Source organism: Narcine bancroftii, chromosome 3 (genome assembly GCF_036971445.1).
Source record: "Narcine bancroftii isolate sNarBan1 chromosome 3, sNarBan1.hap1, whole genome shotgun sequence".
NCBI lineage: Eukaryota > Metazoa > Chordata > Chondrichthyes > Torpediniformes > Narcinidae > Narcine > Narcine bancroftii.
This window is the reverse complement of record NC_091471.1, coordinates 201,939,123-201,950,634: the sequence shown is the minus strand read 5'-3', so window position 1 is coordinate 201,950,634 and position 11,512 is coordinate 201,939,123. Positions and strand designations below refer to the sequence as shown.

At 44.1% G+C, this 11,512-nt stretch overlaps 1 protein-coding gene across 1 annotated transcript in view; it reads left to right on the top strand.

The window, feature by feature from the left end:
* Window positions 1–1,312: 1,312 nt before the first annotated feature.
* frem3 (Fras1 related extracellular matrix 3) overlaps window positions 1,313–11,512 on the top strand; it is a 174,859-nt gene continuing 164,659 nt past the window's right edge. Inside the window, exon 1 of the mRNA XM_069923127.1 lies at window positions 1,313–6,314. Within this exon, the coding sequence (XP_069779228.1) occupies window positions 1,313–6,314 (5,002 nt within the window). The remainder of the gene's footprint in view (window positions 6,315–11,512) is intronic.

The window sequence follows — 11,512 nt, the reverse complement described above, 5'->3', positions numbered from 1 at the left end:
TCTCTGTACCTGCAGGAAGACTACCTAAGGGGCTGACTCCACCTGGCCAGCTGTCAATCAGCCGACCTGAGCCCTTCCTGAGCCAGTCACATGGGGAGCCACCAAGGCTAGAACTGGTGTTCGGACTTTTACTGGAATAAAGCCTGTTTGTCTTTTGAGTTTTGTGGTTGCTTGCTGCTACCTCAGTGCACCACAGCTGGTTGGCTAGAAAAGCCCTTTACGCCAATTTACTTGATTTTCCACCTGGAAATGGCTTATCACCTGGTGTGAAACAACTGACCTGGCACAACCATAATCGCCCTCTTAACGGGAAAGACAAGAACAGCAAATTCTCAAATGCAACTAAATGGATTGCAGTTCAGGGATGATGCAGAAAACTGAGATTGGAAAGTTGAAATGCAAACATTAACACGTTAAAGAACGGTCCAGCAACAAAAAGCACAACATCTTAACATTTCAACTTGACTGAAGGACACGGAATTTATCAAGCATCACACGTTTCATTTTCAATCCAGAGCAACATTGAAACGCCCTCGCCCTCCGACGAGGCGCCAGTCCAATTGCATTTCTCGTGCAACCTGCTTGGACTCATCACTCGCAAGAGCAGGTCTGGAGGACAAGGGTGGTTGGTCACTCCGAACTATGTGACTCCGGGGGATGGGTCCGTATTCCCTGGAATTTGAAGCAGTTATTCCCGGGGGGACCAGGCTTTTTCCTGCGGCCTGGGTCAGTTCCAACACCCCCCACCCCCTTCAACAGGAAAACCGATCAATCTTTCGCAGAGGATGGGATCAGGCTTACCCAGTCTGAGGTCAATGTCCCCGGGAATCTGGATCTGTCTTTCCCCTGGAACAATATCAGTTTTCCTGGGGGGTCTGGATCAGTTTTTACCGGGACATTATCTTTCTCGGGGGCGAACGGGTCTCCCCGGGGGTCTGGATCAGTTTTCCCGGGCTATTACATTTCCCAGGGGTTTGGATCACTTTCCCCCAGGGCGGTCTGAGTGCATCTTTCCTCTGCAGCCGGATGTCGGATTACGACCCGACCCGTCGCCCACCATTCTGCCTGACGGGAGAGGTCCTATTGCTTTTTGCATTGGCCTCCTCCCCCCAGGGTGCGGGGTTACGGTTTCTTTCCAGGAGGCGGGGTCTGCATTCTTCAGGGCGGCCGGGGGTGGGGTTGGTCCAGCCCGGGGCGGCTTTACCTGGAGCGCCGGGCGCCCGCGACGAGCAGCAGCGTGTCCATGTGCTGCTGACAACTGCAGCGGAGGCAGCAGTTCCCCCCGGGCTCGGAGAAACCGCAGCCGCGAACGATGACCACCTCCCGACCCCACGCAGACCTACGGCCAGGGTCAGGCCGCCGCAGACGGAACCCGGGGCAGATCGTGCTGGGTGCTGCTTATCTGTGCTTCCTGGCCGTTCTGGGAGCCGAGGGACACTTGGAGCCCGCTCTGCTCCGAGGACCGAGCCCCGACACCGTACTGATGGACAACAACGTGGTGACGGTGCCCTTCGGCAGATCCGTGCACGTCGACCCCGTCAGCGACCTGGCCATCCAAGTGCGTCCGGGAGACAGGTGCGTGGTCACGGTGCTGGAGAACGACCCCTTGTCACAGAGACCCGGCATGCTGTCCCCTGAGCAATTCCCCTGCGACTTCGGGCCGGAGGACGTCAAGTACACCCATTTCGGCTCGAGGAGCCCGAGCAGAGACCGCGTGAGGCTGCAACTCCGGTACGACACGCCGTCGGACACCATCCTCCTCCCGTTCCTGCTCCAAGTGCAGGTGTCCTTTCAGCAGCTCCGGGTCCTGACGCGTAACGTCCCCCTGGTCGTGAAGGAGCTGAACGGCGCCAGCAACCCCATCGATGCGAAGGTCCTGGGCTTCAACTACGACCGAGACTCGGAGAGCTGCCGGCTCACGGCGCTGCTGGGCACCGGCGGGCTCCCTCGCTACGGCAGCCTCTCCAACTTCACCGGCGGCGGGCGGACGGCGGATTGCGCCGCCTTCGTGAAGGCGGGCGTCCGCTACCAGCACACGGCGAGCACCGGCTCCCCCAACAGGGATTACCTCCCCATGCGGGTGGAGCTGCTGGACGGCCACGGGGCGCCGGTGAGTCAGGAGCATTTCCAGGTGACGGTGAGGATCCTCCAGGGCACCGAGAACACGGCGCCCCGGCCCAGCTTCGTGGCCATGTTGATGATGGAAGTGGACCAGTTCGTGATGACGGCCATCACCGGCGATATGTTGGCGGCCGAGGACCTGGAGACCGACGCCGAGCAGCTGATTTTTAACGTCACCTCGCCCCTTGGCCAGCGGCAAGGCCACCTGATCAGCACCGATGACCAGAACCTCCCCGTCACGTCTTTCTACCAGAGGGACATCCGAGAGCTGAAGATCGCTTACAGGCCACCGGCGGCCGACTCGGACACCGAGCGCATCTTCCAGCTGGAGCTGCAGGCGGTGGACGCCGAAGGCGCCATCTCGGAGCCCTTCGCCTTCGTGATCGTGGTGAAGCCCATGAACACGCTGGCGCCCGTGGCCACCAGGAACGGCGGGCAGCGGCTGTTCGAGGGCCAGTCGCGGCCGCTGGACCTGCGCCTCAGCGACGAGGACGACCTCCCGCGGGTGCGGGTGGCCGTGCTGCACGGCCTGAGGCACGGCCGGCTCAGCGTGCTGGGGACCCCCCGGACCTGGTTCACGCCGGCCGAGCTCCACGCCGGCCTGGTGGTCTACCAGCACGACGGCAGCGACACGCACAGCGACAACGTGGTCTTCCGCATGAGCGACGGCCGCCACCGCGTCGAGTTCCTCTTCCCCATCAGCATCGCTCCCACCGACGACCAGCCTCCCGTGGTGAACGCCAACACCGGCCTGGCTCTGCCCGAGCGCCGCACGCAGCAGATCTCGCCCTTCGCCCTGAGCGCCAGCGACGTGGACTCGCCGGACTCGGCCATCAGCTTCGTGCTGCAGCCGCCCTACTCTCCCCTCGGAGTGCTGCTCCTGCGGCAGAGCGAGCCGTCCGGCTTGCGGCCGCACCTGCACACCGACGAGCAGGTGGTGACCCAGTGGACCCAGCAGGACCTCCTGGACGGCAAGCTGTATTACCGGCACGTCGGTCCACACCGCACCCACACGGTGATGGACACCTTGGTCTTTCGCGTCCACGATGACCACGACCCTCCCAACCAGTCTGGAGAGCACACGCTGGTGGTGAAGGTGCAGCCCGTGGACGACCTGCCCCCCGAGGTCTTCCCCGGCACCACTCTCCAGATGGTGGTCGAGGAGTACCAGCTCAGCCACCTCCGCAAGAAGTTGCTGCGCTACACCGACCTGGATTCGGACGACCGCCTCCTCAGGTACACCGTCCTCTCTCCGCCCACCGACGTGGACGAGAACAACCAGGTGAAGGCGGGGGACCTGGTGCTGACCGAGAAACCCGAGGTGGCCATCAGCGAGTTCACCCAGGCGCAGGTGAACCACCACAAGGTCTCCTACCGGCCCCCCGACCAGGAGCTGGGCGTCACGCCCAGAGTGGTGCAGTTCACCTACGTGGTGCAGGATCCCGCGGGTAACAGTGCCAGGGGCACCTTCACCATCTTCCTGCAGCCGGTGGACAACAACCCCCCGCAGATCACCAACACCGGCTTCACTGTATCCGAGGGTGGCGATTACGTGTTGACCAACGCCGAGTTAGATGCCAGCGACCCGGACACCGACCAGAACAGAATTACTTTCACCCTTACCCGGGCTCCGGAGCACGGCCGCCTTCAATATATGGGAATCACTATTACCGAAGGCGAGTCCTTTGTCTTGGACGATATTGCAAACGGGCGAGTTGTGTACTGGCACAGCGGCGACGAAGCGACCACAGATTCCTTTAAACTTAACGTTGCCGACTTGGTCCACGAAGTGCCGGTGACCATCAGAGTTACAGTGCGCCCTGTGGACGACCAGACACCAACCATTATTCTCCCCGATGGCCAACTTGGCTCTCACATCGATGTTCTCGAGAACCGCGCCACTAAAATCACCACCAACGTTATTCGGGGCACAGACGAAGATACCGACGACTTACTATTGACATTCATTGTGGAAAATCCCCCCAAACTGGGGGAGATATTGGTACACGGGCTGCCTGTCGAGAGGTTTACTCAGCAGGATGTCATCAGCGGAGCAGTAGTCTACTCTCATACCAGTGGCGAAATTGGCACTCAAAGGAAGCAAGATTCCTTCAACTTGACTCTATCTGACATGTCCAATGAATGGGTTGTTGGTGGAAATAAAGTGCAAGGGGTCAGAGTCCAAGTCACCGTCTTGCCCCTGGACAATGTGGCACCTGAAGTCAATGTGGGTGAGCAGTATACAGTTCGGGAAGGGGAAAAGAATGTCATCACAATGGCAAACTTAAATGCTGAAGACTTAGACACTCCTATTGATGATATCCTGTGCACGATTATTGTTCAATCAACATCTGGTTATGTAGAAAATATATCCCCAGCCCCAGGGTCTGAGAAGTCGAGGAGCGGCGTGGCCATTAGCGCGTTTACCATTAAAGACATTCACGATGGCCACATCTACTACATGCAAAGTATTCACAAGGGGATTGAAAAGGTTGAAGACAGGTTCACCTTCCACTGCTCGGATGGCATTAACTTCTCTCAGCGCCACTTCTTCCCAATTGTCATCATTCCAACCAATGACGAGAAGCCAGAGCTTTTTGTCCGTGAGTTCGTGGTGATGGAAGGGATGAGTCTTGTTGTTGACACCCCGATTTTGAACGCAGCTGATGCTGATATCCCCCCCAATAAACTTCATTTTATATTAACAAAACCGCCTCAGCACGGTCAGTTTGTGCAACAGTCCGCACTTGGTCCTGTGCCAATCAAAAGTTTTACTCTGGAGGACATTTCAATTGGTTCTACTGTTGTCTATGAACATGATGATTCTGAAACCAAAGAAGATAACTTTGATATCAGACTTACCGATGGCAAACATATTGTGGAGAAGACTGTCCTGATCGTGATCATCCCTGTTGATGATGAAACACCAAGGATGACTATAAATGATGGTCTGGAAGTTGAAAGAGGTGAATTGAAGATAATAACGAACAAAGTTTTAAAAGCGACGGACTTGGATTCTGATGACAAAACATTAACATATATAATTCGTTACAGCCAAAGAAAAGGCTTATTGCAACATTTGATGAAAGATGGTGATGTGGTTCAGAACCTTACAGTTGGTATGAACTTTACCCAGGATGAAATTGATAAGGGTTTGATTCAGTATGTGCACACAGGCCAAGAAGGTGTCCGTGATCTCATTAAGTTTGATGTAACGGATGGCATCAACCCACTGATTGATCGTTATTTTTACATTAGCATTGGCAGCATTGATAAGGTGTTCCCAGAAGTAATTAACAAAGGTGTCACACTCAAGGAAGGTGGGAAGGTTACACTGACTACTGATTTACTAAGCACCAGTGACATTAACAGCCCTGATGAAAACTTAAGGTTCAGTGTCACTCGCACCCCAAGACGTGGGCATCTAGAAAAAACTGATAGCCCTGGTCTCCCAATTACCTCTTTCACCCAACTTGAATTAGCAGGAAACAAAATCTATTATATCCATACATCGGACGATGAAGTTAGAATGGACAGCTTTGAATTTGAGGTTACTGATGGTTTCAATCCAGTTTTTCGGACATTTCGAGTTTCAATAACAGACGTAGATAATAAGAAACCAGTACTCACAGTCCATGATTTGGTAGTGAGTGAGGGGGAAATGAAGCTGATTACTCCATTTGAACTCACAGTAGAGGACCATGACACTCTGGACTCTTTTCTGCATTTCACTATCACTCAGGTTCCTGTTCATGGTCAGTTGTTATATAACAAAAGCCAACCAATCACCAGCTTCAGCAAACAGGACCTCAATGATAATCTTATTAGTTACAAACATGATGGCACAGAGACAAATGAAGACAGTTTCTCTTTCACGGTAACTGATGGCACCCACACTGAATACTATGTTTTCCCGGACACTGTGTTTGAAACTCGCAAGCCTCAGACAATGAAGATCCAAATAGCAGCTGTTGACAATGGTGTCCCACAAATTGTCATCAACAAAGGAGCTCCAACGCTTCAGGTAATGCCTACTGGTCACCTTGGATTTATGATCACAAACAAGGCACTGAAAGCTGAGGATCGTGACAGCCCACACAAACTCCTGAAGTACAAGATCTTTGAGGGACCAGAGCATGGCTACATCATTAACACTCAGCTGGGAAACGACAGCATTACTTCATTCAGTCAAGGTTGGTGGGATTTTTAAAGTCAAGTTTTCATTGTGGATGTTTATTTTCACCTGATTTTCTAGTATTTATTTAATATCAAAGGACAATAATTCATGCCACATAAAATTAATCTTTATTTGGCTTTTCATAATGTTTCTAAAAATATTAGGCTAAGACAAGAAAGTAGCCTGAGCAAGTAGTGCCTGTCCGAAAAACAATGGCATCATTCACATGTGCTTTCTATGAGTGTTGTATAATAGCCCATCTACTTCTCTTGCAATTACTTCCATGTTATCTATGATCGGTGTTGAACCACATGGCATTATCCATGGTAATTAAACATTGGTTGCACAGAACGGATATCTAATATGCATTTAACTATTTTATCAGTCACATTTTTTATGCTTAATTTGTTCTCACATGACTGCGTGTTGTAAGTCGTCAAACAAAGATTAGGAAGTTCTGATCAGTGAAAGTTGGTCAAAAGTTAAATGCGTGAAAGAAGATTTGAAAAATTAAGAGTTAAACTTTGAACTTTGAAATTCTTTGCGTAGTATTAGCGGTCTGACATTGGAATTTGATCAAAAAACTTTTATTTTAAAAATGCTTTGAAGTTCCTTAGAAATACTTTCCATTCCAGTCCACAATTTGTAGAAATAGTGAATGAATTGCGTAGAGTGAAAAAGGCAACACAGCATAAATCAGTACATTTTTCAAGAGGCAGTTCACATAACAACATTAGTTAATCTCATTTAAAAAGCCATTCAACTCTGAGGCATTACTGCAGTGTAAAATGAATATGAATTATCTGAACAATTACTGTTCTTGTATTGAAAATTATTCTTTTGAACTTTTAAGTGAAGGTATTTGAAAACAACCAGAAGAATGGGTAGTAATACATTGAGATTAATTATGCAATCTTTAGTGTATTGATTTATGATCACCATGCCAAAAGTTTAAAGCATGGATAATTACTGTCTATCAAACATCCTCAGATTCCTCAGTCTAATGAGGCAAATGTGGTTAATGCATTTTGATGTGGTACTAACACACACCCTGACTCAGACTTGTTGAAAGAGAAAATATTTTCTTTTTTTAAAATTGTTTTGTAACTGGAAACTATTCCTGAGATATGACAAAAATTATCGCTGAGCACCTAATTGGATATTCTTTCACTTCATATTTCAGTCAATAACCATCATCTTGTTGATGCAATTATTCTGTTAGCTATCATGATAATCTCAATCAGACCTTTGAATTGATGGATTTTGACCACAGAGATATGGAATATTTTATTTAAAATTTTAAAACCACCATACATTTCAATTAATGATGAATTATATGTAAGAAAATACATGTGCTGTATAAACTTAATCCCTCCCTCCCTCCCCACCATGAGTGATATGGAATTAATGCATTGTATGGCAATATGAAAGGATTACTGAATAAATCCCTTTCATCTTCAGTATTTCAGTGTCAGGACAGTAGACCACAAATGTGGCATGAAGGTGAAGTAAATTCCAGATTGAATCCTGCATTTGCTTTGAATTGTGTTCAAGCCTTATTTATGGTTCAGTCTTGAAAATAAGAAGTGCAAAACTGAATTTTCATGGAAATAAAAAGATTGGAACAAGAATGACAGACATCAGAATGCAAATGGGTGAATGCCTACAACAAAAATAGATAAATCAGGGTGAAGGCAATTTAAAGTGGACAATTGTGAGAAAATGAATGAATGCAGCAATAAGTAAATGAGGAATGAAATTGAATTGGCTGAAGAATATTAAGAAAGAATATTTCTGACCAAATATAGTATTTAGAACAAAATGAGCTGCTGATCTTTCTGAGGGTGGGCTTGGAGTGATGAGATAGAGAGAGTGATACTTAGAAACCTGGGCCCAGCTGGTCTTCCAGATGCAATAACCAGATTAGTGGTTTGTTTCAAGATGGGGGGAAGAGAATCGGGTCAGAGGAACAATTAATTTGGAGAAGAGCTTTCTTTTCCCTCTGTCACCTTTCCCTCAGCTCTGTATTCACAGAGCCCACACCCTTACCTCCCTATAAATTCTCACCTCTCTCCTGTCCTCCATATCCAATTAATACCTTTTGTCTCTTGGCCCGAACTCTCCTTTTTTCCTTTCCTTCTCCCCAGAAGTTTAATTCAGGCACCTGCTTGCTTTTTACTCATACCTCAATGAAAGGCTCAGGCCTGAAATGTCAGTAACACATCTTTACCTTCTATGGATGCTGCAAGACCTTCTATGGATGCTGCAAGACCTTCTCAGTTCCTCCAGCATTTCTCTATTTTAACTATAATCATAATCACAACATCTGCAAACATTCATTTACACCACTTAAAAAAATCTGTAGGTGCTGGAAATCTGAAATAGAAAATGTTGGAAGTACAACAAATCATCCAGGATCTGTGGAATGAGACACACAGTTAACTTTTCAGGTCAAAGACCCTTCATCAAGACTGGAAAAATGAGAAAACAAATCAGAAAGGGTGGGAGAGGGATGAAAAGGACAAGGAAAATATCTCTGTCAGGCTGAGGTCAGAGTTACCATACTGATTTCCTGTTTATAAAGCTGTGCAATTGACAAATAAGTAAAGGTAGTTAGAGAAAGCAAACAAAGCCACATGTAAATGCAGGGAATTCATATTGCAGATAAATCAAACTAAAGTAAGAATGTTGGAAATTTTGAGGAACATTACAAGGAATAGATTGAAAAATATATTGTAATCCAGGAATAATATTCATTTTAATACAATTCACTCTAACTATTAGTGTTATCGGCAAATCTTTCCATTGATTTAAATCATTTCTAATTTTTTGGAATGAAGGTAAATAGTTGAATTCATATAAATGATTACATTTTTAATCTATTTTAATACCTAAATATTTAATTTGATCTGACCATTTAAACTGAATAATATTTCTACAAAAAGTATAATCAGCATCAATCAATGGCAAAATTTCACTTTTTTCTCAATTAATTTTATAACCAGATATTTCTCCATACTGTTCCAATCCATCATATAAGGATCTTAACGATTCCTGAAGTTCTGTTAAATAAATCAAAACATCATCCACAAACAAATTGATTTTAAACTTTTCAGATTTCTCTTTAATACTTTTAATATTACTATTCTGTCATATCAATTGAGCCAAAGGTTCAATAGCTAATGCAAACAATGCTGGTGACAAAGGACAACCTTGTCTAGTAGATCTTTCCAATATAAACGCCAATGATATCTGTCCGTTTGTCACTACTCTAACTGTAGGATTTTTATATAATGCTTTAATCCAATTAATAAATATTGGTCCAAATTTCAATTTTTCCAATACTTTAAGTAATAAACTCCATTCTACTCTATCGAATGCTTTTTAACATCTAATGATAAGGCCATTGGTAAGTTGAATTGCTCCTTGGAAATATGTATCAAACTAATTAATTTTATAATATTATCTGCAGAATAACAGTTTTTAATAAATCCAGCTTGATCTATATAAATCAAAGAATAACTATAATAATTGTCTGGTGAAAAGAATGTGGTAAAGAATGAACTTCCACAGCTTTTTTAAGCACTTCAATTAGTAAAGGTACCAATAAATCTTGAAAGATTTGAATTTTATAGTAAGGAAGTTTTTATAAAAAGATAAAACGGCAAGAGTGTCTCTACAAAAATTAATGTCAAATATGAATTAAGAGGTTTACAGCTTCTGAATTTTCAATATTATAATGCAGCACAATTAAAGTTTATTGATAGAATGTTGATTTAGAAAATTGACTGGTTTGGTCAGATATTGAGTTAAATCCAATGAATGCGAACAAGATGGATCAGTTTATTTATAAATGGAATTTGAAAAAATTGCGTAAATATAATTCACCTATTTTGATGCATTTGATGGAAATATAGAATAAGATAAATGAGGAAATAGGTACACAAGGCAACATTTCTAGGAGGACACCTTTATATCAGAATAAACTCCTTTACAGTTAATGATCAGCTTTTGAAAATATGGGATCAAAAAGGAATTAAAATTGTACAGGATTGTTATGAGGTTGGTTATTTTATTTTTTTCAAAGGAAGAAAAATACAAAATACCATCAAATACTCTTTTTTTTTGTTATTATCAAGTTGGTGCCCTTGTTATTGGATAACTTTGGGAATACTTTTAAGGCAACCAAGACAGACTAAATTTGAAATTTTAATTATAGATGGTGGAAAGAAAAGGTTTATATCTGAAATGTATGCATTATTGCAGAATGAAATGCCTAAGTTAGATTTCCAAAAGTCTAGATTAAAATGGGAAAAAGATTTAGGGATAATAATTACTTGAGGATTGGAGGAATTTATGTAAAGAGAGTATGACTAAAATTGTAAATGTGAGATATAGATTAGTTCATTATAATTTTATACCTCAATTATATTTGACTCTTGAAAAATTAAAGATATATATATATATAATCTGCTTTCTTCAGATTTATGTTTTAGATGTCAAAAAGAAATAGGTTCTTTTTTACATTCTACTTGGCCATGTGATAAGGTGAAACCTTTCTGGATGCGATTTAAAGAACTTTTACAAAATATTTTTAAAGTTAAATTTTCAATGGATCCATCAATATTTTTGTTAAGTAATATCAAAAAGATATTTTTGGAATTAAGATTAACTAAATTTGAGATTAGCATTAGCAGTAGCGAGAAAATGTATCATGATTACTTGGAAAAATGATATTGATTTGAACTTGCATAGGTGGCATATGGAATTGAGATCTTGTACATCATTGGAAAAAAAAATAACATATAATTTATGTGATAGTTATCTTTTTTATCGGAAAATTTGAAGCTCTTATTTGTATTATATAGGTTTAAAATTTTGAATTCTTCAGCCACATTGTGGTGGAATTGCTTCAATCCATAGGAATTATGTTATTGTAGTTCTCTCTCTTTCTTCCTTTTTACTTTTTTTGGGGGGTGTAGATTAGATGGTTAGGTTGGGGGAGGGGGATATAGGGGGAGGGTTGTATTGATAGTAGGGTGGGTTAGAGGGGTCTTTGGGTTATATACCATGTATGTGTTATTGATATTATTTATAATGTATTATTTACTTTTATCTATTGTATGCATCATGGTTTTAAAATTTTTAATAAAATATTTTTTTAAATGTTGGAAATAAGCAGCTGATCAGGAAGTGTGTGTGGAAATAGAAAAA